The sequence below is a fragment of the Cardiocondyla obscurior genome, linkage group LG01 (assembly GCF_019399895.1).
Source record: "Cardiocondyla obscurior isolate alpha-2009 linkage group LG01, Cobs3.1, whole genome shotgun sequence".
Classification (NCBI taxonomy): domain Eukaryota; kingdom Metazoa; phylum Arthropoda; class Insecta; order Hymenoptera; family Formicidae; genus Cardiocondyla; species Cardiocondyla obscurior.
Genome location: NC_091864.1, coordinates 10,526,487 through 10,552,834, shown reverse-complemented (window position 1 = coordinate 10,552,834; position 26,348 = coordinate 10,526,487). Strand labels below are relative to the sequence as shown.

Genomic DNA, 26,348 nt, shown 5'->3' with positions numbered 1-26,348 from the left:
GGTTGTAGTGTGTACGGCCCCCGCCGACGCTACGTCACCCCGCGATACTGCGTGCACCTACTTATTCGATGTTCCATTATGCTTCGCGGCCGGGGATGGGTATATATTATTGTTGACCTGGATGCTGCACAATGTGATTCCGTAACGTACCGACATCCCCGCCCCTTTCTCTCCCCCTTCGACGTCCCTCGGTATATCTGTTACAGAGAATGATGAAGAAGAACGGAAAGTGGCGGAGAGGCACCAGTCGCAACTCCGCTATTATTCCGGGAATCACTTTATTCCAATTATTTCCAACCTGCCGGTGATAGTTCGCGTTCTGTACGCCAACAAACTAACTCGGGGTTGAAGAGGGCAGAGGGGTTACTGGCTCGATATTCGCCAGAAGAAGCGGGAAGGCTTAGACTCTGGCCAAAAAAGAAAAAAAAAGAAAAAAAAAAAAAATTACGAGAGAAAGAGAGGCGGTAAAATTATCGGGAATTATGAAACTTTTTCAATACCTTACCGCAGTGGCTTGTCATCCAGAGCTGAGAGGGACAGGCAACGTTTCCGGGAAGAATGCCGGACTGGTAATAGAGATGGGACGCGAGAAAGAGGGTGGCGCATGCATACTGAAAAGTACGCGAGATATAGATCCCGTAGACGAGACGGCTCGTTGAGATTTTCGGGGCGCGTTTTTTCTGCGTTTAATCGGGTCCGCGCGGAATGTGACAGCAAACAGTAAATTGAACGCGCAACTTACAGCTGAAACGCGTGTGTAATCCATTTTTTTTCAGCGTGAAACGTCCAAGAGACTTTCGCGAATAGGTCGCGTTATGGAAATGACGACAAGACTGACGAGAGTTTCATAAAGAAATGGATGATGGTACGGATGAATGACCACGGCAGCGTAAACGCTCGGGTTAATGTTGAGAAATGCGCGGGGAATGACAGGGTACAGGACAGGACGCGTTCGCACGATTTTCAGCGTTCTTCCGCTGGGAAAAGCGTAAGGAAGACGGATGTTGACGACGTCGTCGCGACCGTGGTCAATTTTTCACATCGGAAGTCGCGGCGCCTAAAGATAAAGGCGCTCCTAAATATGCATGCACTTCAGACAAGAGAAAGGAAAAAAAAAAAACGATAAACGCCGCGGGACGCGCGTTTCATAAATAACTGGCGTTATTTGAGACGCGAAATGGATATCGCGGAGAATATACGAGCGAATATATCGAATCGTATTTCCTCGCGTTAACGGGGATGCTCGGTGCTATATCCGGCATAAATCTATTCCTTTTCGATCATTGCGCGCAACGAGAACGAAGGGAAGAAGTAAGGAGGGGAAAGGTAAAGTTTCTACCGTGGCATCGGTAGTCGCTTAACGTATCATAAAGATAAAATAGCTTTCGATGGTGATAAACGAGCTCACGAATATCTCGGTGCACCCACCGCGCCTGCCGCATAACGCCAGTCGGTCTATTACTACACAACACCGCTCTTGTTCCTGAATCATACGCTTTCAGTTACACGCGAGAAACCCTTTCGAGGAAGGGATTTCACCGGGCATTACTTTTGATTGAGAGCTGATTCGGTAATAAAATTGATGCAAGTCCTAAAAGAAGCGCGCGAGTAATAAGCGCCAGCCAGAAACGGTCGGTCTGGGTGAGAAGAGATGACTCCTTGGAAGAATTTTGCGATCCTTCCATGGTGCTACCCTCGTCCCGTTTTACGGCCAGTGAAAAACAATTCGTCCCCATATAAAACGGCGACTGATTTTTAAGGTATGGAGGATGCGAGTAGCTCTACGAGCGTACTTCGTGAGAATTCGATAGACGGTTTCTCACGTTATCGGGAATTACGGCCACTACTGCGGCACACGTGCCAACAAATGATATTTTCATGAGATCCTTCGACATTCGTCGTCAACTTGTAATAATATCTATTAGAATGCCGCCGACGTTTAATTTACTAAATCGGCAAATAAAATAAACGTTTAAACAAAATATAAAAAATTGATTGTCAATATTATTATAATCGCGGTCCAATTTATTAAAGCGTGATATAAAAATCAAATAAGTAATAAAAATTTAAATAATGTTAATGTGACATTTTTTATTAAAGCTATATTTAACTAATAATCTTGGGAGATACGGGATTTTTCGGTCATTTGTTGAAAAATTGCAGACGCTTTGACGGCGTTAAAGCGTAGATAGGTATCGGTGAAAATCCAACGCAAAGCCATCGGAGTATATTACGCGTTCTGTTAGGTATCAACGAAGAATCCTCGGCGATTTACAGTTTTTGTACAACGAATGGACAATCTCAACCGGATTTGCGCAACCGCGCGAGCCCGTTTGATCGCATCAGATCGTGCGTCGGCACACACGGATGTTTGAAACTCGCCGCTTCATCTGCACACAAGCACAATACGCGTCACCGTCGTTCTTGCGTATGTTTTTTTTTTTCCCCATTTTTTTCTCCCTCGCTTAACCGCTTGTAAACGGTAAACCCCGTGCGAACACGCCGCGAGTTCCTCAACGGTACAAAAGTAACTCGGCCAAAAAGTCATCCTGGCAGGCACGAGAATTTCAAACGACGCGATTTCCTCTAACTTCTCGGCGAGTTTGCTTTTGACCCTTTTTTCCGAGGTCTGTTCCACACTCAGATATCGCCCGCTTCCATTAAGCGGTCTCGCTTTGATCCATGGTTAATTAAAGCGCAACTCATGCTCGGCCATGTAACGACGGCGCCTCCTAAGGTCCCCGTTTCATCCCACCCCGGTCATTTCGTTCTCGATGCGCAGAAATCAAAGCCACCCGAAGATATCCGGAGTATCGTCGCGAACGGAGTACGATCGCTAATAGAGCTTTCCTTGGCGGCGGCGGGATAACGCGACCGAGATATTCGGCCGCGCGCTTTCGTTCTAAGGCTACGATCGCGAAGAAGAGGAGGAGGTTCGGCGATTTATGCCGTGTTCCGTCGACGAAGCGTGGCGTCGGTCGAAGGCCATTGAGGAAAGCTCTCGGGGTGATCGAAACTCGTTGTAGCGACGATATATCCTCGCCACCGCGATGCCGCCGCCCCTATTCCCCTCTGACCTCTGCCGTCGCCGAAATACGATCGTTACGATCTCGAATCGGGGGTGAAGAGCGACTTTGAGCTTTACCTTCCACCGCGCGCTGCGGCGGCGATGTGTCGATCGTGCGGCTGTTGTGTGCGCGTCTATTTCTATACATATACGTTTGATAATGTGTACGTGTGCGGGGAGCCTGCATCGAGTCAGGAGTATCGAATCGCCTGTCGTGCACTCGGGGAGGCTCTTCTTCCGGAATTACGTGATTTCGTGAATCTCACTATCGCCAAATCGATTGCGGATATAAGATACTGGAAGTCGAAATGGAATCAATTTAGGATACGGTGCGGTATACCGTTCTCGCCGGCTATCACTTGCACGAGGCAATGCGGCTAACTGAAATTTCAAAGATTGAGAGGGATCTTTAGCTCATTTCGTTCGATCGCGGGGGTTTTCTAATTTTCCAGTCGTAATTCGATATATTCGAATCTATCAATGGTTCAATACGTTCAAATCAAAACGTACATGTAAATGTCTTTATTCCGTTTTCAGATAAGTTAATTAGATTAATAGTGTTTATTAGAGTACCGAAAATTCATGAAATTTTAGAAACATTATATTTAAAAAAATGTATAAAAATTATTCGGAAATTTAAACTAAAAATGAAACTTTTTTTCTTTAAAAAACGTCGGATTTCTATGCGACTAGTAAGTATAAAGCGTGAATATGTATGGTTTTTTGTTCAATATGTTTGTCAATTTAATTTTATGTTAAGTTTAGTGTCTCGTAAAATCCTCTGCAGGCAATGTTGAACCAAAGTTCTAAACTTACTTCTCATCTTATTCGCATGGTAGATTTGAAACTGAGTTATTACTCCTGGCTTGAAGGCATACACACTAAAATTTAAAGGACTTTCGCGCTCGCAGAAGTTTTGAATCGTTAGCTTTTAATACGGAAGCACGTTAGGACGAAATTATCAGACAGACTGCGTTGAAATTATCATATACATGAGGTAGTCGCTTCGAATGTTCCACGAACGTATTTTTGATGTGCTATATTACAAACTATATTATAAATTAACGTGTCACCGAAAAATAGAAACATGTTTTCGACAGTTTAAAGATAGTGACGCATAAATAATAAGCACACATACATTTCAAAACCTTCAGTTTCCTTTAAAAGATTTAATTTCTATTTCTATATTTTAACAATAAGTGCACAATTTTTCGTAACATCACATATTTATTTAATTTTATAATATTTCTTTTCACGGCGCAATTTGTGGTGTTAACTTATTACGAAGAAATGACTTAGTACTGTTAATTTACATGTAAACAATGCAACAAGTCTATCTAATCATATGAACTATAAACGCTGCAGCCAAACCAACGAAAAGAAAAATCCAAGTTTTATCATTCACCTTATTAGCCTACCCTAACTATTACATTTATCTATCTTACATTAAATTTTACATGAAGTATTATTATTTAAACTTACAATTTAATTTGGCAGATTGGAAAAGAGCAGGGAAAATGACTTCCAATCAATCGATATTCATCGATCTTGAACTTTGTCGTTGAAATTTCCTTTTCAAACGTAAGCGATTGCAAGGTGATGTTATTACGTTAAAATTGACGCAATTAAACCAATATGTCGGAATTGACCGCTCGTTATTTAATTATCTAACGATGAAACACGTACCGATCACGCTCCATTCCTTAGTTCCGATCGTGCTGGCTTTATATCGACGGAATATCTAGCGGACGAGTTGCGTGTTGAATGGCACGTAATCATCCCACCACATCAGACACGGTCTGTTTAATTAGAGGGGAAATAGAATGATCATCCCGCGCCTATTTAACGCAGCCTGTGTGCATTTCTATTAATATGTCTGTTGCGTTCGAATCTAAGCCGGAGAATCGTATTATGTAAGCCAGAATCAACGTTAATTATGACATCGCAACGAGATTCCCATTGCTAATTGCATCAGCATGAAGCCTCTTACAGGGATAAGCTTAGTGGGCATCTTTCTGTTTGATCAGATTTGTAACAGATGTTAACTAACGTTTCTAGATGAGACAGATACGCTATTGTAATTAATTTTAACCATTAAGCTTTAATCTGTTCTTAATTAATAACACATAAATAAATTTCGTGTACGACATAAATTTTAAACGATTAAAAGTCTGCGCATATTTTGCTAAATAAACTTTTCTTACGAAATATATAATAAATAATCATATTTAAATATTCAAATAATGCAGATAATTTAAATAACTCGAATTTAAATAATCTATAGACTACATTGGACAATTCATATTATACGGTTCACGGAACGAAAATAAAACCGTACCAATTTTATTTCACAAATAAAACTATTTTTTAATAACAGAGATTCCATGCTTGCGAATGTGATAAAATCTACTATCGCTGAAAATATGACGTATTATTAAATCGACTTGAAATATTTCAACAATACAACTTTTGTATTATTCGAGCCGTTAATAAAAAGCACGAAGGATCACAAAACTTAGTTAAACACATAAACGATGTACAAGTAGGTAAACTTATAATTTACCGAATTGCAGAGGAAATTGATAGCGAAGCTCAATAGAAGGTAGGAGTGCCGCTTTTTAATGTTCATTAAATGACAGTAGCCGCAAAGTAGCGACGTTAATAGTTACAAGTTAAGGTCGTTCTCTTTATAAGTGGGCGAGTTTCGCTAAAGCACCCGAACGACGAGCGATAAGCATCCTGAGCCGCGCCAGACGGGAGAGTGTTAAGTTCGCTCGTAAATTCAAGCACGGTCCTGGTCAAGTTTTTTTTTTTTTTCGAAGTCTCAACGTACGTCGTTTCTAGCGGTCTAACTAGCGGAGATTCGTTTCAATTACGAGCGAGCGCCATCCGATGCCTCTGGGAGATACCGGTTAGCCGACGAGCTTTTCCCGTTCCGTATGTACGTGCTTCGAAAATCGCCGGAATCGGCTCAGCGCGCGTGCGAATCCCGAATTGGCGCCGAGGCGGTGATTTTTCGAGCGTGGAGTAAACCTGGGAATGTCATGTACGTGCGGTGTGCGGCTAGTGTTCGTACGGAGCGGCGCCGAGAAGAGATCTTTCGGAATTTGTCGGGGGAGAGGGAGAAAGTGGACGCGCGGCACAATCGCGCGATAGCGCGCCGTACGGACGGTCGACGGGGTTTCTACGAGCATGTGCAAATTTACATTGGGAGAACGCCGAGAAAGACCTATTACGTTTCTTCCTCTTTTCCACGTGGCAGTGTGGATGCGGGAACGTGTGCAGAGAATGCGAATGCGAGGGTGTGCGAGCGTGCATGATGAACGAATACATTCGGTACACCGAACAATTACGAATAGAGAACGAGGTGGGTGCGCGAGAGACGGGGAGGGAAAGATAAGAGTAGCCGCGAAAGATGATGCGATGAGGAATGGTGATATCTCGCGAAATACACGAGGGGGCAATAAACGAACGAGAGAAAATGGATAACGTATATACACAATCGTCGTTATTTATCGCGGAAAATACTTTCCGCTCTTCCACATTTCGTCTTCATTTTATTTCCGTTGGTGCTATAGATTAAATGCAAAAAATCGATGTCAGTCGCGCTGCATACTCTCAACAGGATATTCGAATATCGTTCTTAAAAATTAAATTTTGAAATACACGATGTACGAAAGTCTGCAACGTTACAAGACATAAAAATAAAATATTAGAAGAACAGGGCATGCGTTAAAACATCCAGAAGTAAAATTCATCAAAATGTGGGAATAATAATTATTTAATGGAGAAGTTAGGTTTATAAAGTTACAAATTCAATTAGCAATCGTTATATACTTTCTCAAAATATTGAATGAAACGATAAACAACAATGATAATTCAGCGGGTAACAGCTGCGTAACGGTTCATATATCCGAGCACCGGAGAAATTAGGATCTGGATTTCTGTGTCGAGGCGGTAGTCTATTTTGCAATCAATATCAATTCATTCCATTAAACAGCTTGTATGTCGAAGCTGTCTGTAACACGTGGCGGTCCGATGAATTACAAATGTAACACGTCGGCAAAGTGCCGCGTTAAATTTCCATAGGCAGGTACTTAGCCCGAGCGTGTCGGGTCGCCGTCCTGCAGCTGCCAGCTCGTTCGACTTTGCTATTTCGTTATCGGTACGTGGCTACGTGCTTCTCGGTGCGCGATCATGTTGAAACGCGCGTTCCCCGATTTACGACCGTGAAAAGAACAGGAAAATGTTCCGCGCAGATCCGAGAACCATCGGGACGGTGTTTTAAACCGCGACGCTTGAGCGCGCTCGGGGATAATTTTCCGAGAGCGAATCAATTTGGGGATATCAGTGATAACGTCGGGACAGGCCAATTTTCATTGAGCACCACTTACGCTCAATATCATTTAACGGTAAGAAAGAACGATAAATTGCGCGACGATTTCAGAATATTATTAAAATGTTATAAATAATGATCATTAAAGTTCAGTCGAATAAAAAATAAAAAATAATTAATATTTAAAAGCCTTTGATACGGATTTAAAATAATTTAAAGCATGCAGATCAGGCTAAATATTTTTAATTGAGCAGCTTTTATATCGTGCGTAACTTTTGAAATTAAATATTAATGTTTTATTAATCTGTAAAAATTCCAAATTGAATGAGATAAATTAACAGACGATCTTACGTCCTTAAACGGAAGACTTCATAAGCAGGCAGTCTCTAATAACAATAGGTTTCACTTGTACTGTCCGTAGCAAGTATAGTCTATTGTAGCAACAACCCAAGAGCCACCCTCGCATATCATGGTATTAAGTCCTATTCAAACTACATAAGACGTCATACGTTGCCAACTCTCTCACAGCTCTTAACATCGAATACACTACCAAATATCGTCTCGTTAAATGGTTAGCGGTTCTCAGTATAATATTCCACTAAAATCACAATAAATAAACCGAGTTATAATTATCAAGGTTCCAAGTACTATTGTTTCAATTACAACTTTTTACGAAAAAAATTGTAAAATTAAATTTACTCAATTGAAGTTAACGAGCTACGAGCTGTATAATAACGAACTCTACTCGCGTCTTCCACATTCTCTATTTTTTTTTTATTCTCATTTTTACGTGAATGCATTTGACTTGTACATTGTGCCTCATTCGAAGTAAATGTCTTTACAGCGGGCTCTAAAATCTGATCGAAACTCACGTGGATAAAACGCGAAATCGCGAAACGGGCTCCTGTCTCTTTACAGCTGCGAATAGGGTTTCTCGTTAAACCGTATCAAGTACCGCGTTTCAACCACGGCAGGGTTTCTCAGGTCGACTTCTTCGCCTAGGTGTGGGCAAACATTTGCTTTCCGCAGTATCAATCCGCAGCAGAGACACGCGGGTGGGAGAATCGTTACGCAGGAAGTATCTGCAGGGTCGTTCTGGAGCAGATCGAGCGGCGTAAAGAGGGCATAAAGCACCCGGGCTCCATTACTCTGCCTTAGTAAATCGGTACCGGTGCTGAAGATCGCGCGACCCAATTCCTGTTATACCTAATACCGTATTTTATCAAAGATAATGCGCGCCCCCACCGTTGAATAGACACCCGTATTGTCGCCACGGCCGTGCGAAAACGTCCGCTAAAGAGCACGTAAACGGCTTATAAATTGTTTCCCTGGCTATCGCAGGGGATCGGGGAAACTTTTGAAAAATGGATTCTCGATAAACGAAAGCTATTTGTTGCCTTAAACAAGCGTATTACACGTATTAATAGCGGCGTCATCCGGTTATTGATGAAATTGCTCTTTTCCTATCATTATTTTTTTTTTTCTTTTTTTCCCTTTTGCAATGTGAATAACAAGACTTGCATGGGCACAATAAATATAAGTAACGAATAACTATTGCACGTTTCTCTATTGTCAAGTTCCTGGAGTTTTCTTTTCTATTAAAAGTGTTCTTAACTTTCTTTCGTTTCTTCTTACTTACTTGTGCTCAAAATCAAAGCGGTTGCTTAAAAAAAATTTTTTTTTTTTTTTTGGAAGCTACACGTGTAGAATATAAATTTTAAAAACGTATACAGTAAGAATAAATCTTCTTGAATATAATAAAATATATTTCTTATTCTGTAACATGTTGCACAAAAGTTTCAAGTGTAACATATATACATGAACAAAATTAAAATACTATATGGCTACGTTATGAATATCTATTATCACATCGATGAGAAAAGATGCTTTGTAAAGCAAAAGATTATTCATGAGAAACATAGGATCATCTCTTGCTTCTCTTATCCCTATCTTTGCTAAAGCATGCAATTTCGGTCGTATTTTTATATTATCATAACGTTAAAACAAAAATAGCATGAAGTCCCATGTAATCGAGTGGTGGGTAAAATTAACAAAGTTATCCTTAACGTTATTACTTATAATCGAAGCGAAAAATTGAATGCGACTCGTAATGTGATTAAAATCGAATAAAAATGAGCGATACCGTTTGAACTTATAAAGCTTTTAAAAAGAGCAAGTCGCCAGAAATAACGAACAGCCTGACTAGTCGAGATCTTAAACGAGCGTTTACCAACACTTTGTTAGTATCGTTTAATAATGCGACCTAGAAGTTGCATGTATCTAATTTGAGAACGCGAGAATACCGAGTATCATAACAATATTAATAATAACGTGCAAGGGAGAGTGTCGAGTTACGCGATGGTTGCGCTGACGCTCTCAGGTGCGCGAAAGCTGGGGTGGTTCTCGAAGAGAGCTTTCGTCAGCAATAAGCGCGATCACGTATACAGCAGTCGTACAAGCTCCGCTAACCAGCCAGCAAGGCGAGGCAAGGCAAGGCAAGGGAGAGCAAGGTGGGATATCAGCAAGCGGCGAAACAAAGTTTATTTTGAATCAGCCACGGAGTCGCACTACGCCGGCGAATAGCATCGCGAGTGCCGCAGCAGCCGCGTCGGTGTAGGGTTCGACGCTGCTCACCGCAGAGCTCCGGCTTTCAGCGTCGGCTCAACGGGCACAGACAGGCAGACAGACAGATAGAAGTGGAGCTCGCGCGACCCAGAGGTGAGCCGAGGAAAGAGGATAAACAGAGAAGCAAAGCGAAACGAGAGGCGAGAGCGGCAGGCCGCGGGGGTGGAGACGTGCGAAGGATGGTCTAGCCGACGATGGTGATTGTTACGGCGACGACGTTTCAGTTAGCTGAAACGTCGTTTCCTTTGTCGCGTCTGTGTAAGGAAGGAACTTGTCCTCGATGAGGTGTACAGACGAGCACACGTACCGACGGACGACGCGCGTAACCGCCGCCACGTAGTGTACATACAAACAGGCACACACGTGTGCCGACCAACGTTATACACAACCGTGGGGAATACACAAGCGTCGGAGTTCCCGGGGTTTCTCGATGCGGTACACGCTATCTCACGGAGGGTGGTTAGATGTATCTGCTTGCCCGCGCGCGGTATTCGCCGTGCAAACTTCGAGGAGCGCCTGCACGGACGGGCTCGTGCTCCTTCTAAGACTTCGCTCGCAGTCGAGCTGTATAGCGCCGGAGAACCGTAGAGATCTCGATTCGAGTTAATTGTGGGCTTCGTCTATAGACTCTTGCTTGGGCAATGAATTTTAGGAAGCGCGCGCCTCCGGTATCGCCTCGCCGCGCCGCGACGCCGTAAAGGCGAGAGGTCCGGGAGTTCAGCACCGACAAGCGAATATATTTATGCGCGCTCGTGGAAATTCTTCGATCTGATTGCGAGCGCAATTGCCAGGGGAATGAAAACGTCTGCATTTAGCGAGCTACTGTTTTCAACGCCCTGCAAATAAGACCGCAGTTGTTCGTAGCAGCGGAATATATTTCACGCTTGATAAAAGCAAGTATATTTAAGTAATTAAAAGAGCACAAGCCCGAGCAGGTAAGAATTCTTATAATTAAAAAGACGACGATAGGCATGGCCGAAACCCGAGCGAACAAAATGTTTCTTTTTTCGCCTTCTCAAGTTACATATTACATTAATTTAATATAATAAAATAATATAAGAAAAAATTAATTTTATTCGAAAAAATCATCACATTCTCAACAGTTGCAGTTTTGATAAACTTTATGCGATCGAAGACGTTATCTTACCTTCTTATTTGAAAAAGGAACTTAAAGCGCAAAATGTTGATCCTGAAATATTATAATTCTATAAAATATAATTCTAAAAAAGATACTTTTACCGAAAAATTAATATGCAACTGAATAAAAATATGTAAGTTAGGTAATTTCTGTTAATCTAAAAAATAAACAGACAGCAATTTATGCGACCGTTTATTATATTTGTTAAAAATAAGTATTTACATTAATTAAAATATAATGATCGAAAACAATATGATTACTTGTAAAAAATCTTAAAACTAAAGATACTTAAATAGACAGCGTTACTAAAGAGCTAGTAACAAATTTGTTAGAGAGCGAACGCGGTTGGGCATTAAATCGGCGCGAGTATGTAAATGCACGTCTACGGTCGAGTTCCTCCGCGGCGGTAACAACTACGTTGTTCTCGCAGTTGTACGTGGGACGCGAAAAACGAAAACTTAACAAAAAAAAGGAGTAGGAAAAAAAAAAAGAGAGAACTTAGCAGCCTGATCCCGCGTACGCGCCCAGAGCCCTCCGCTTCGAAACTCGCGACATTGATCCGCCTATGCAACCGAGCACGGGAACGTTTGGACAATGGACGAATGGACTCGAATCACCATCCTTGGGCGAGTGTAACGGGGAGATATTCGAGTGCGCATCGAGTGCCGTTGTTGCTGGAGTTACACGGAGGTAGTGTACGATTTCGCGGAACGGTAGAGTTCGCGCTCTCTTTCCCTCTCGGTATGCGAAAACTTTTCGCACCGCTTTATCCGTGCCTCTTCCTTTGTGCGATCTCCACGGCTTGGCTCTCCTCTCATCAGCGGTAGCGAAAGAGAACGTTCTCACTCTCTCACTCACTCAAAGGACTCTTTCTCGCTTTCTCTCATACTTTTTTTTTTCCTCGCAGCAAGGATCGCAAATCTTTCAGAGGCGAACTGTACAAGCACCTATAGACGTATACGTACAATCGACTTCAAAGTCCTATTTCCCTTTTTTTTTTACTCGCTATCGCTCTACTTGTGGACAAATCCCTTTTGTTCATTACTCGTCGAATGTCAAATTGAACGTCGTATCAAGCAGTAATCGGACGCGACTAATTGGCTACGCTTCTCTGTTCTCATCTCTTCGTGTCGTATAAAGCGCGTCACGGCGGATCCCCGAGCAGCGAATTCGGCTATGGCGATCCCTCATCCGATTATCTACTTCTCCACTGGTCACGGTCCATTCCAGGGATACACGTTGACCCCTCTCCCCTCCTGAATGATAACGCGAGCATTACCGTTCTCTCTTACCTGTTCGTATATCACCGAAATGACGAACGGGAAATAATTCGTGCGTATCGGCGCGTCTTATAAAATAACAATTATGCAAAAGCTGCGGACGCGGTAGTAAAAAATACATAACGGTAACAACCGACGGTCTCGTAATCGATAAACGTTATCACACATTAAATCCGTCGTGTCCTCTTTTGATTCGAATTTGTCATGGCAGTGCTCAAAATGGTTCACTAGCCAAAAATTGACACCGCGCTGCTGTCAATGGTTGCAAACAGGGAACATGCAGAATTCACGGTCTTGACCCGTTCAGAGAAAATTCATTAACTTAATCCACTACGGGGTAAAAAAAAGAAAAAAAAAAGAAAACACTTAAATAATCATATATCGATTTAACAATATTATTTTCTGCGCCGTCCATACGCGGTCCTTAAACCCTGCCTCCATTTCCTTTTTCTCCAGCTGACTAGTGTACGACGCCCGTGAGCTCCTTTTTCGTCTCAGGCGTGCCGTGACTATCTCCAAAGCAGGTGGAGCGTGCCCAGGCAGAGTATTGTCACAAACGTCGCCGTGTGCATGTCGCTTCCATTCTCCGAAGTGACTGCAACACATGTTAGGAAAGAAGTTATCAATTTACGGCGTTTGTCGCTTCCAGAATGGTTATTATGTGATGATTTTCAGCGGGGTATAAATAATATATAATACGAAGTGAAAATAAGCAGAAGTTTTTGCGGTAAACAATAAGAATTAGTTCGTTGAAAGTGTACAACGAAATTGCATTAAAAGAAAATAACGAAAATTCCTGCAATATCTAGTCAAAAGAAATTAAAGTTAAAAAAAAAAAAAAATCCAATGTAACAGATCAACGCTTTTTATACTCTTCTAGAATTCCTTTATAACGATCTAAAATTAAAACCAGGCATTGAAAATGAATTATAGTTTTTATTATTTATCATATTATAGAATGGGAAAAAAAAGACCTAATAAAATAGAGAAAGCTTTTCCAAGTTGAACATTTCGCTGCGAACTCTACACTGCATTCGAATTTTCTAGTATCTTTGCAGCGCAGAATTTATATGCGTTACGTGGTCTCTATTTGCACAGAACGATGGCACGTATCGGCGTGTAGTCCTCGTTGAAACTTAATTCTTTTTTTTTTACGGCAAAGAGCTTTTTTGCGATAAATGATTTACATGGAAATCCGTGCGAGGTACGTTACAAAAAATGAGATAGATGAGCCGATTGATGATGCTTGGCGTGACCGAGTTATTGATTAGTAAATACATTCCGCATTACTATTCGTATCATTAAAATGTCATCATTATGCTCGCCTGATATTCAAAATCGACAAGCCTATAATCAATAACAGCGAGGATAATGACACGTGTCTCCGTCGGACGAAATGCGGAGGAAATCTGATGAATAGATATGAAATTCGTCGAGAAATATGTCGCCGATAATCAGTTGATTTTAGTTCGGTTTGTACATTATCAGTATCATCGATGTGTTATAACACGTGTGAAAACTAAGCGCACTTGGACACTCGACACGTTGACAGGTATACCACGTGCGAATATTATTGTAATTCAAAATAGCCGCAACACATCAGTTTATTTCACACGATAATGTAATAACCACACTTAATTCACTCGCTTTCCATATATCAGTTCAGAGAAGGATAATTGACCCATTTCTAAAATTTCGCGTTATAAATAAATGATCTAAAATTTGAAAGTGTCGTTAAAAATTGAAACAAAAAAAAAAGGGACAGATTAATAGGAAGGAAACTAGTGTAAAAAATGCTTTTAAAAAATCAAAAGAGGGATGCTTTTAATAACGATTTTATAGATATATATAATGTACAGAATTTGTCAGGGATTGAACTAAATGTAGCTTTTATTTAAAAAAAAAAAAAAAAGGTTCTATGTATAAGCAGCTATAAGATACACTTAAAAAAGAATCGTGTTTCCCCGTTCCTGCTTTAATTCAGTACAGCTGAGATAAAAGAGCGTATTAAAATAAGTTGAAGCGATGTATATATGTATGGGTTATTGGGGAGCGATTTCGCGTAAAATGACATTTTTCTTCTTGCCCGAGATTAAATCTCTCTGGCAGGGCGCGGCGTGTCAACTGTTGAAATCCCTTTCGGAATGGAAACTCTGACACGAGGGGTAGGGTGTAGAGGTGAGGGTGGGTGGTGCCATTAAGTGGAACGTCAGTGGATTTTCCTCCGTGGGGCATTGTTCCTTCTGTCGGGTAGAAAAGTCAATTTCCTAAAAACAATTCTGTCGACCACGGCCCAGGGAGTAATACGTACGAATCAAGCGACCAGCCGCCCGCGGAAAACCGGGTGTGAACGAAATGAAATTACTACGGGCGCAGAGGAGAACGAATTTCTGTAACGGCGACAACGTTGGGCGCGCGGGGGTGGCCAAGGGGGGGAGGGGGGGGGAGCTAAAGTGGAATATAGCCCCGACAGGTTTGAAAATTGAGAAGAACCAAAATCCTTTGGCCGCTTATCAATCGCTCGGGTTTACGGTATACGCTCCCCCAGTCTGCTCCTATCACATTTATCCCAAAATGTACGAGTTTTGCCAACGATGGCGAACGCTCGGTTCCCAGATAGCGATTCGATAGCGATCGTTGATATTACTTTTGGAATATTCCGCTCGCGCATAAAAAAAACGACGTATAATCTGATCATTTCTGACGGTTGATATCGCATACCGTACGCAATACTTTTTTGTGCATATTTAAATACCCTACGAAATACTGATGTACCAGAATATCCCCGTGGACATTGAAACATTTCTCTCGGCTGCGGGCTGTTTGACCGTTTAAAGTTGATTTTCCATTTCGTTCCGCGTTTGCTACAGAATTTATAATCGAGGAAATCCGATGTGAAGACGCAATACACACTTTATCTTTGTATTAATATCGCGTGAATATGCATGAAATAAATATTGAACAGATTTATACAGAATTGCTCCGGATACATGTAATAAAACGAGCAGTAATAATTTAGATAATCGAAAAATTAAAAGACGGGCAAACGTGAAACCAGATACATGCAAATTTAATATAAAATATGCGTGTAGAATAAATCGGCCAACGTTGAGAAGAAACTTTTGCTAACTCCGCAAACGCGGAGTTATATTTTTCACGTGGCGTATAAATGCCACGTGTGCGTAAGAACAGCTTATAAGGTATCATTCGTGGATTTTCGGTAAGGGTCTTTCGAGAGGGATTGAAAGGCTCGTTTGCCACGGCCTGAAAAGTGCGCGCGCGGAGTCTAGGTTACGACAAAATTCAGAGAGTTCTTGATGTAAAAAAAAACTTTAGCCAACTTCACGAGCCAGTGCTCGTAAGTTCGTGACACAAGTCCTCAGAAAGTTTTGCGAAAACGATTTATTTAAGGGCACAACTGCGGTGCATTTCAGTTGTACACATATTTTATTCCGCGTATGCACGAAAATCTCGACGCAATGCGGCGGAAAAATTGTGAACATTAAAAAGATATAATAAAAAAAGTGCGGCACAATAAAAAATAATAAATGTACACACGAACGTGTAACTGTAGAGAATAAAATGGTAAAATTAGTTTTGCATTTTGCTATTTGCGGCGTACATGTCGTCTGAAGTTTCGAATGCAGATAAACTTATTTTCGCAAAGAACAAGCTCTAATCGAAAAGCTCTCATTTTCCATGTCTTACGGTAATCCATTTATTTTCCGACTCTCGAAACTAATCGGATATTCACAAGTAATCAGAAACTCTGTAAAGTTCGACGTAAACTAATAAATTTCAGACACCTGAAGATGGGTTCGTGCACAACTTGAGAACAGAATCCCGATTTAACGTAGCTAAGGAAATTTTCCTATAACTGTACTGTTTTGGTTTGCGTGTTACGCCCAGACTTTCTTTGACAGTATCGCTCATTAGTTGAAGCTCAACTGCTTTGAGAGCGGAGTTTTACAGATTTATGACGACTGGGATAAACGAATCGTCTCTTGAATACCTCCGATTTCTTTAGGAAAATGGCCTTAAAAGCATTGTTCTTTTTCCACCAAAAAAAAAAAAAAATTTTTTTTTATTCTAGTACTAAGAACAATATTGGCAGTAAAATATCGCGGAAAGGCTGCTTCAAAGGTAAAAAAAGATTTATTCTAATCGGTCTTGAAACAATCACCTACATGACATTTTCAATAATGATAATACCGAATATCAGCGATCAATCACTTGAGCTTTAGCGTAGGCGCCTCTTGCATACAGCCTGCGATTTTTTCCTATCTTTTTGACGAAAGATAGCTGTGACTACTGCGCGCGAACCCGAGAACCCGATAAGCGTCTTCCGGGATGTTAGTCGATCGGGGAACGTCGTGCACTTTTTTTTTTTCTTTTTCTTTTGCCCGGCAGTTTACATGGGAACAAGAAGGGCCCGGATAATCGGGTATGCAAAGCCTTGATAACACCTACTCTTAAAGCGCAGAGTACCTACGTTACCACGATCCGCGCTTCCGAGCTCGGCTCGGCGCGAAATTATACATGCGACATGTATAAAGGGTGCCTCAGGAGTCAAGACACTTGACCTAAATACCAGCCCGCCAGAGGCTAAAATAGCAAGAATATAGCTTATTAATGTATCGAGAAATGTAATCGAAACTTCCACTTCACCATTTTGACGTAGGCATTTTCAAACTGCAACAATACTCATCAAAATGCAATTGTCAAAAAGACTGCGTGTAGTTATTATAACAGCATTAAATTATGAAATGGATAATTCACATTTAAAAACAAAAGCTAATAAAAATTTAATTGCACGGGCGAAATTAATTAAATATCGCGTAATTAAAATTTGCGGAAAAACGTTGAAAAATTATCGGTCAAGAATTATTAATATAATAATAATTTTTTATTAAAACCCGTTTTGAACCATGTCGGAGTGTATTTTTGTCTGAAGCGAAATGCATACGAATATGTTATAACTTTTGACAGTTACGGTCGAGACGAAATCTTTCAGGCCTGAAGATGTTCAGATAATTCTTACCTCGCGTCGTACATGTAAGATTAGCGTTGCGAGACTCGGGTAATTCGCGCGAAGCTAGACAGGGAACAGAGAAGGGTACAGAAGGAAGGGTACAGTGAGGATATGTCGAGGAAAGGATACCGTGAGGTAGAGACGAGGGGAAAACGTGACAGAGGAGTCGAAGTTTCGCCGCGAAGACCGACGTCTTGTCCCAAGCAAGTTTCTCCAATGAGGTACCGAATCTTTCTCGTGGTTCGTATTACCGCATGGAGAAAAGCGGAAACGGGTAGGAATCGGACGGGAAGGTATATCGAAATCCACGAGACTTCCAACGTTGAACTTCCTCCGTACACGACGTGAGATTCTTTTTTTCACGCAAGAGGTGAACTCTCCGAGAGACAATTTCGCATAAAGCACGTAGGAACATTATACGACGTTATCTCCGGTCGAGTGCGTTTCCTATTTCAAAACGATTTTATCTTTGTATGCAGAACTTCGAAACGCGAACGCGGAAGTGTCATTAAACATTAATTCCGAATGTACGACACGAATCAATAATTAATACGCGTTGTTCATCGTTTTTACACGTAATTCATTTCAAGCGCATTTATGGATCCAATTACGTTTTTAATATGCCTACATGTCATCAATTAAGAAATATAAAATGCTAACGACTATGAAAGCGGCGTTATCAATTTGACAAATTCAATTCGCGGTGTTATGTAGATAGAATAAAATAAACCATATATTTCGAATACCAATTTACATATCATTTATGCGCTATTCCAAACATTATTAATGTCGCTCTGTAAGCACAATGCTGAAAAATGATATAACGACTTCATAGGTTAGTTAAGCGTCATATAATTGACGTAAATATCATATGCGGAATGAGTTGGTTGAAAAAAAATATATATATTAATAAAATTCACATTTTATGTAACATTTAAAAACCACATTGTTCGCGTAGCACAAACTAACATTCTATAAACTATTATAAAATAAATAAAAAATGTGCTCACATTGAAATATGGCGTCATACCGAATTAGCAGACATGCAAGGTTAATGCATCTCTATCATGTCGTTTTATATCGACGACACATATATAAATCGGGTTTCATATAAATGACGCGAGCTATTGAGATGGGGGAAAAAAAAAAAAAAAAATAAATGTAGCGGAAAATACCATTTTTGTGGTCGCTTTTATTTTCTGTAAATGTCACAGTCTTTTATAGAATGCTGCATGCGACCGGCGCTTATTAAATGTTATCGGGCAAACGTCATTGAAAATAAAATGAACGTACCGCTTCCGCGCCGGAATATAGACCACCGGCCTTTTTCAAAATAAACAAATATGAGGTGAACCAAACTCCGGTAGCTTAACAATACAGAGAGTGGTCGACAGATGCGAATAACATTTAACGAAAAATGTCAAGAGGCTAATACACGGCCTAGCAGAAACGTGATTACGATACCGTCATACCTAACACGCGCGTATAACCTTTGATAAATGCCGCTATGCGCTAAAATCGAAATTTTTCTACGTTTCGTCCAATATGCGTTTCTCTCCCTCCCATACCCCTCCCAGACCCTCTGCGATTTATTAAATTCACGCTGCTGGCAACCGGTCAAACCCCGTATACGGAATTGAATGCACGCGCGTTAATTTCGTTTCGTGTACAAATGGCTTTCCTTTATTTTCCCAAGTGCGAATGTAAGATTTATACGAAATTTTTATTTAATTCAAAAAATTTAACGCGTAAAAAACAGAAACAAAAAAAACGTTTAACGTAAAAGTAGAAAAGTGAATTTTTGTGCACCGAATCAAAGTAAATTTAAATACTGTCTGATCGTGCAATGAAAAATTACGGCATTTATTAGTCTGTAAACTACACACAATACGGTACATAGTATCAAACAATAGGATCTACCTATAGTACCGTGTGTTTTTTCTGAAAGCAGGGAATGCAGTATCATAAGCAAGATATACACATACAATGGACAAAAAATGAGGTACAATAGGGCTTACGTATTTGTCCTGTTTTCCCAGGACGAACTACACAATACGCAAAAACCCATTAGGTGTTTTCCCGGCCGTTGGGCAAACGGAAGTATCCAATCACTCGTATTTTGAGCAGAATCTATTCGAGAGCCAGATTCAAAATACCAGGATATGGATTATCGGTGGACGATACTTTTCGATTCCGCAGGGTACGAATGCGATCATAAAATTGGAGTTGCTAACGGAGACACCGGGGAACATGCATTGCGCATCAATGCAATTATTGACACACACAGTCGCGGATTTAAAACTAGATTCTAAACCATCACTTTGTTCGAGATACAGAATTATACAATGCAATAATAAAAAAAAAATTAAATAAATAAAAATTTGCTAAATTTACGTGGTATTTTAATAATTATGCAAGCTCTTAAATTATGTTAAAGCATTTTTATGTAAAAATTACTAGTACTGTTAATAAGTAAATATCAGAGGTATACGACAGACGCCACCTCGTCTTTTTTTTAAACTCAAAGCGCTGCTCAGTAACTCTGTATCTCCAACTTATCTAGACTATCGTGAATTATTTCGCATCCACGCGGGATTCACGGAGGAAAACGGCGGAATCATCGGAGGTCGCTGGCGCGACTCGGCACGTATACGGCGATGAAAGTTAGAAAACGCCGGCGGGTGCATCGGGCAAAGGGTGAAAGGACGGGTCAGCCAGCCGGAAGGTAATGGGAGCGTAGGTTATACCCGTGGCCGCTCAATTAAATCTCGTCGACGTCGCGTGCAGGAAAGCGAGCGCAGCGTGCACTGGAGGCTTCCTTACCGATTTCGAGTGGGTGGACCCCGCTTTCAGAATTTATTAGTCCGTGCGACCGACCGACTAATCCTGGCTCGGTTAGCCCGACCGTGTGTGACTATTACTCGCGGTGCCGCGTGTCCGTTGATCGCAGAATCATCGAAATCAGACCGCGAATCACGAACGGCACGAAAAAGCAATCATTCTATTATTATCGCTAATTAACCACCCCGATAATTTTTTCCTCATTGAATTAAGATACAATTATCGATGCGTTATTAAATGTAGAAATCCCCCCTTCGACGAGACTGCGTGCAGCAACATTGTATAGAGAGACCTGATCTAATTCTGACCGAACATAATCTAACTTGAACTAACCGGATTTAATCCAATGCGCGCTAATCTTGAATATCTACTACGTTCGAGGCTTAATTCAAATTATTCAAGTTAGCTAGATAAACTGAACACGGTGGGCGTAATAAGTGTTAAATTCAAATAAGCTCTGAGGAACGTTTTAAGTCGCAAGTTAATTAATTAAATAACAGAATTTTCGAAATTTCTTTTATCTCAGCGTAACAGTTGGTTTACTGCTTCGTACGGTACTAAAATAGACGCCGAATAACAGAATGTATTCTCGTAAAAATTGAGTTGAATTCCAGATAAGGAGCAATTCGGGGAATGTCTAAAACTGTTTTTAAGACGCCGCGGAAGTGGAAAGTAAAATTTTTATACTTACCTCTTTCGGGCACCGGTTCGCGCATACCCGAGAGGAGTTGGAGCTCGCTTTGCCTCGTGTATATGCCTGGTATGTGCGCGATGCAACGTAGATTCAAACGTCCGTTCGCGTAATGGTACGGGTGAAGAGTAAGACTGATCTCGCTCCACTGCATCCCTTCGTCGTCTTTCGTCCGTTGTTGCCTCGCGGTCGCTTGCACCTGCGACAGATCAAGCGTGAGCCCATCGTCGGAGTACGTGTGAACGTCGGGAAAAGGGATTCGCAAATGCGAAAGGGCAGACGAGACGGGCAGGGTAAGGGCACTGAACAAAGATAGAGAGAGAAAGAGAGAGAGAAAGAGCAGAGGAAATGTAAATCTGCTTTCAACGATATCCGTTCATCCGGAATCGGGTGGAGGTGAAATTCTGCCCTCCCAACCCGCCTTTTCGTCATCCCACGCGTTCAACGGCGTATTGCGCCAAAGACGAGGGTTTCCACTTCGATGAAAAGTTGGAGGACTCGCTAACGTTTCTACCGCCGTGTTCTCTCGATTAATGTCCCTTCACTTCTCCCACCCTCTTTTTCTTTTTTCTTTTCCTGCGTGAAATCGCTCCTCGTCAAGCCGCGGCCGCAAAGACCGAGCCTGTCGAAAGTATTGGCCAGAATGGCTGAGTTCCGGCTTTCTTAATGGATCATTATTGTCCCTGGAAGTCGCGATAGTGTTGAAAGTAAGTTATTCGAGTGAATCGCACGGTAGAATGATTTGTAAGTGAATCGTAAAAAGTTTGCCTAAAACTTTCGCCGATGTGGACAAATCGATGAAATTGTAGACATATTTTCGATATTTTGCGGAAAGTTCATAAATTCTTTGCGTTGTATTAATTACAAAAAGAGGTGGAAAACATAGTTATCTCTTTTAATAAAGAAAAAGTTTGTCGCTAGTCATGATTTATAGAATAATTTAGTAACAGCTAAAATCATAGTTGCAGCTAAAATTAATTTACTTCGCTATTTATCTATTTACTTTTTATTTACTCAAAAGTCAGTTAAATCCGTAATAACATTACGCTTAATAGTTCCTTAAGTGATAATAATCTCAGTAATAACATAATTCCCGATTCAAAGCGTTATGTGCGCACCTGATGCCAACATGCTTCGAGAAGATAGTTGTTACGAAGTTTAACAGCATTCGCATCGAACCAACAGTAAATTACATAGAACATCTCACATTATACAGGGTGTCCCAGGGTTAGTGTGACAACGCTCGTGGGATGATAGATCTCGACAAATTGAACGTAAAAGTTCTATATCATTTTACGTTTTTTCTAATTATAGTCAAGATATGAATTTTTAAAAATTAATAAAATACAGCGAATAAGTTCCACGCTCTAGTAGAAAATAGCACAGCCTACTCTAACACGCATGGGCCGACGCTCGATTGTAAATGTACCGAGCCGACTGTCTTGCCGCTATAGAAACAATTTTTGGCCCATGCGTGATTGAGTAGGCTGTGCTATTTTTTTTTAGAGCGTAGAACTCATACGCTGTACTTTATAAATTGTTTTAAATTCATATCTCGATTATAATTTAAAAAAACGTAAAATGGTGTAGGACTTTTATGTTTAATTTATCAAGATCTAACACTCCACGAGCATTGTCACACCAACCCTGGGACACCCTGTATATCCGTGAACATTGACATGCACGCGTCAAGTGTACGCGCGTGTGCACCACACCGCTACGAAACGAGACGCTTTATTAGACCATGCTGGTCTGAAGCTCGGTCACGAGGTTGACGAGGAACGAAGTGGATGCGGAAACACGGGTTGGAGGGAAAGAGCGTGTACGAGCGGATGGGAAACGAGGGAGATTGAAAGGGAGTGAAACGTGCGCGGAACACAAGCGGCCTCGCCGGCATTGGGTCAGAGAATAAGAGGCGACAGGGGGGGAAGAGGAGGTGAGCCGGGAATTGATGGAGCGGCGAAGAACGGAGAATCGGTGCTTTTAGATGAGAAGCCCGTTAGATGGGACAAACCGAGAGACGTCCAGGGCCGATATCCCTTCGAAAGGACCTTCCCGGATGAAAACAATAGACCCCCCCGCGCGTGCATCTATCCGGGCCCTATTACAACGGCGATGATGATCGTGACGATATGACGCCGAGAGAACCCGGGTGTTGTTTATCGATGATTCGTTAAGTGGCTATTTCACCTCTTTCCCCGCACCCGTTTGTTTCGCCTCCCTCTTATTATCCGCGATCTCATCCGCGATCAACCTCGTCCCTTGTCACTCTTCTCTCTCACTCTCTCTCTCTCTCTCTCTTTCTCTCCCTGCACCCCGTCGCTTAATGGAAGTCGGCAAAGCCGAAGCCTCGAGGGTAGGCCACACGGAGCTAGATATGGTTTTCCTCGGTGTTATTGGCCGATAATCCGCTGGTATTGACGGACGTGGAATTATACGGAGTATACGTGGATACAGTGCACCCTACAGTGATATAGAGCGGTATAACGTCGGATACACCGGCTGCAATGCCGCAACGGAACGGCGCACGTCAAATGGGAACTGAGCGTTCGCCGTTCTAACGGCCGTGTCCCACCAGGCCGCACGTCCGCGCGAATTAAACTTAACCACAATTAGCAGGACTCGGGGCTTCGTTCGGTGGCGCATATAACCGCGTGTAAATTGTAATAGCTACCCGACACCGCCAGCACCGACGCGCTAATGTGCGTACGATGGCGCACGCGTGTGTGCAACGCTTTGCGATGACACGGGATATGACGTGCGCCACGGCGAGATGAGATCTCGGGGACGTTGAACGTAAGATCAGGCGATCGCGAACCGATCGATTTACACGGTCAACAAACCTCGCCTGTCGAGGAACACAACCGGGGAAGTCGATGAACCGAGGGTTATGCAACGATGTACAAAGGACGGAACGAGGCTCGATAACTTACGTGCGAATCTCTCTGATACACGCAAATCGATATTCAACCGTCTCTCCGAGCCCGATTTTTCCTACACAGAAAATTCTACGACGTGCCGATTGCGCGTGATGTCTCAAAATATTTAATTCCATGCTTTAATAATAAACATTTAAAAAAAAAATGTATTCCATATATGTCGTGTACTTATAAACAGAACTGACGGTATAGGTCAATAATGCAAAAATTTTCAAATCTAAAGATTCTCTCTTTAACTTATACTATACTACCGTATCTATTTTACATACTGCGGTATCATACGTATATCATGATTATCATTGCGTGTACGAAAACTATAATTTCAGTTCTAACATACACCCCTCCCCCTCCCCCCCAACCATGGGCATATACATACATACATATATATATATATATATATACAGGGTGTCTCAGCCCATGTGTAAAATCCTATACAGATAGGTAGGTCTTAGGGAGATAAATAAAAAAGTTCTTTAACGTTTTGAAAAATTCTCAATACTTATTAAAAAAAAAAATTAATTTGTCTAGCGCAAGAGAACAAGGAAGCTATAGGTGAGTGAGCGCGATAAGCGACGGCGCCATTCGCCTGTCGCGCTCACTCGCTCGCAGTTTCCTTGTCGCTCTTGCGCTAGACAAATTAATGTTTTTCTCAATAACGGTTGAGAATTTTACAAAATGTTAAAGAACTTTTTTATTTATCTCCCTAAGACCTACCTATCTGTATAGGATTTTACACACTGGGCTGAGACACCCTGTATACATATAAAAGCTTTTAAAAGTTCATTGACGGTGCGGTTTTAATGCTGTTGCTAATTACATTATTGCTTTATCGTGTGTAACCTTCGCGCGCAGAAGTTCCCCGGCGAATTTCTAACGTAAGCGCATTCTAAAATACACCGTAATATAATCATAGAATTACCGCAATCACGAGCGTGTTATTGGCATGTATACGAGAGAGTATAGGTTTCTAATTAAAGCGGATAATCGTAACGATAAGCCGCGCACAAATCGACCCCGCGGCAAGCGAACCGAAACAAACTCGAAGCAGTGACTGATACAATAGTCGTCTAAGCTGCGTCAGGAGTTTGCGGAGATGCGTGGATTAATAAGTTGAAACTTTAGGAATTTTTCGCGGACTTCTCGGTGCCGTTAGAGAACACGACGGCGCGCAGAAATTGGGAGCTGCACCGCCGGCAAATCGGGTATCAAATAGGATGCAATAATTCGCATACGGAAGCATTAATTACCTCCATAAATCTGTACGTTAATGCACGGGCGCGCGGCTAATTGCGCGAAAGACCGTGCTAGTGTAACACGCGCACGGTCCCCCGGAGTGGCCTCGAGGAATCCGACATCCACCTCGACATTCACGAGAAACCGCCGCGTATCTTTGTCGCGTCACAACGCGCACTACGCGCCGCATCCCATCCGACTCATTCGTCATGGCTCGGAAAGGAAAGCTCTCTCACGCATTGTTCCGCGCGCGGCTTACCTTTGAATAAGCTTTATTTTCGATTCCTCAGGACGTAATATTCCTTTCGCGGTGGCGGCAATCTAACGGGTACCGAATGAGCAGGAGATGAAGGATGATGAAGCAGAACGGGGAATGAATGGATCGAAGGCGGAACGCGAAATAGGCGAGGAACGGGCTTTTGTCTCGCAGTGTCTACTGTAAACCGACGATCTTATTGCGAGGGAGACCGAGGGTGGGCTTTGATGTCGCGAGACGAGGACGCCGGAAACTGGGCGCGCGACGGAAAGACGAGTGGCAGCCGACGGGGAAAAGGAGCGAGAGATAGCTTCGGCTTTTCGCGAGAGCCGTGCGAGATAGCGGCAAAGAAGGAGATCGGAGACGAGAGAGACAAGGGCCCCCTCGGGGGCTCAATCGCCGTGGAGTATAAAGCACCGGTAATACACACACATACACACACGATGAAAGATAGAACGTCGCTTAAGCGCCGTCGTGACCAATGGTCTGGAATGCCTTTTCCGGTATCGGGTCAACGACGCGTTGCACGTTGCAACCGAGTTACACGTACTCGTAATTTTTCGGAAGTCACGGAAGGAGGGAGGCAGGGAGAAACGCGCGGCCTCGGGAGGACGTCGAAACGAAAAACGAAAAAACGAAAAGAACCGTGGCGTGCTGTTCTCTCCACCGTCGACGCGCCGTATCGATCAGATTGATCTCGCTGTTCTTCCGCACATCAGGATGTCACAAACGTATATCGACTACGTAACATCTGCGACCGTTCTAGGTCACACGCTAAATCGCGACGTGGTCACGTATAGGAATATCTTCGGCAGGGAGCTCCCCGATGACGCGACGTGTCCCCCGTTTTTATTGTTTTAATATAAGTTCGGAACTCCGACTTGTTCTTCCAATATAACGCGCGCCTTAC

The 26,348-nt window shown here is 42.2% G+C and overlaps 1 protein-coding gene across 2 annotated transcripts in view; it reads right to left on the bottom strand.

Annotated features, from left to right (window-relative positions):
* Window positions 1-4,223: 4,223 nt before the first annotated feature.
* The window catches only part of LOC139103299 (platelet endothelial cell adhesion molecule), a 153,062-nt gene continuing 130,937 nt past the window's right edge, over window positions 4,224-26,348 (bottom strand). Inside the window, exons 8-9 of one of the 2 annotated variants that reach the window (XM_070657849.1) lie at window positions 21,011-21,209; window positions 4,224-13,041 (exon numbers count right to left, since the gene is read on the bottom strand). In XM_070657849.1, the coding sequence (XP_070513950.1) occupies window positions 12,956-13,041; window positions 21,011-21,209 (285 nt within the window). In that variant the 3' untranslated portion in view covers window positions 4,224-12,955. Of the gene's footprint in view, window positions 13,042-18,623; window positions 21,210-26,348 lie in introns of those variants that run through there. The other variant, XM_070657840.1, reaches the window with a different exon arrangement.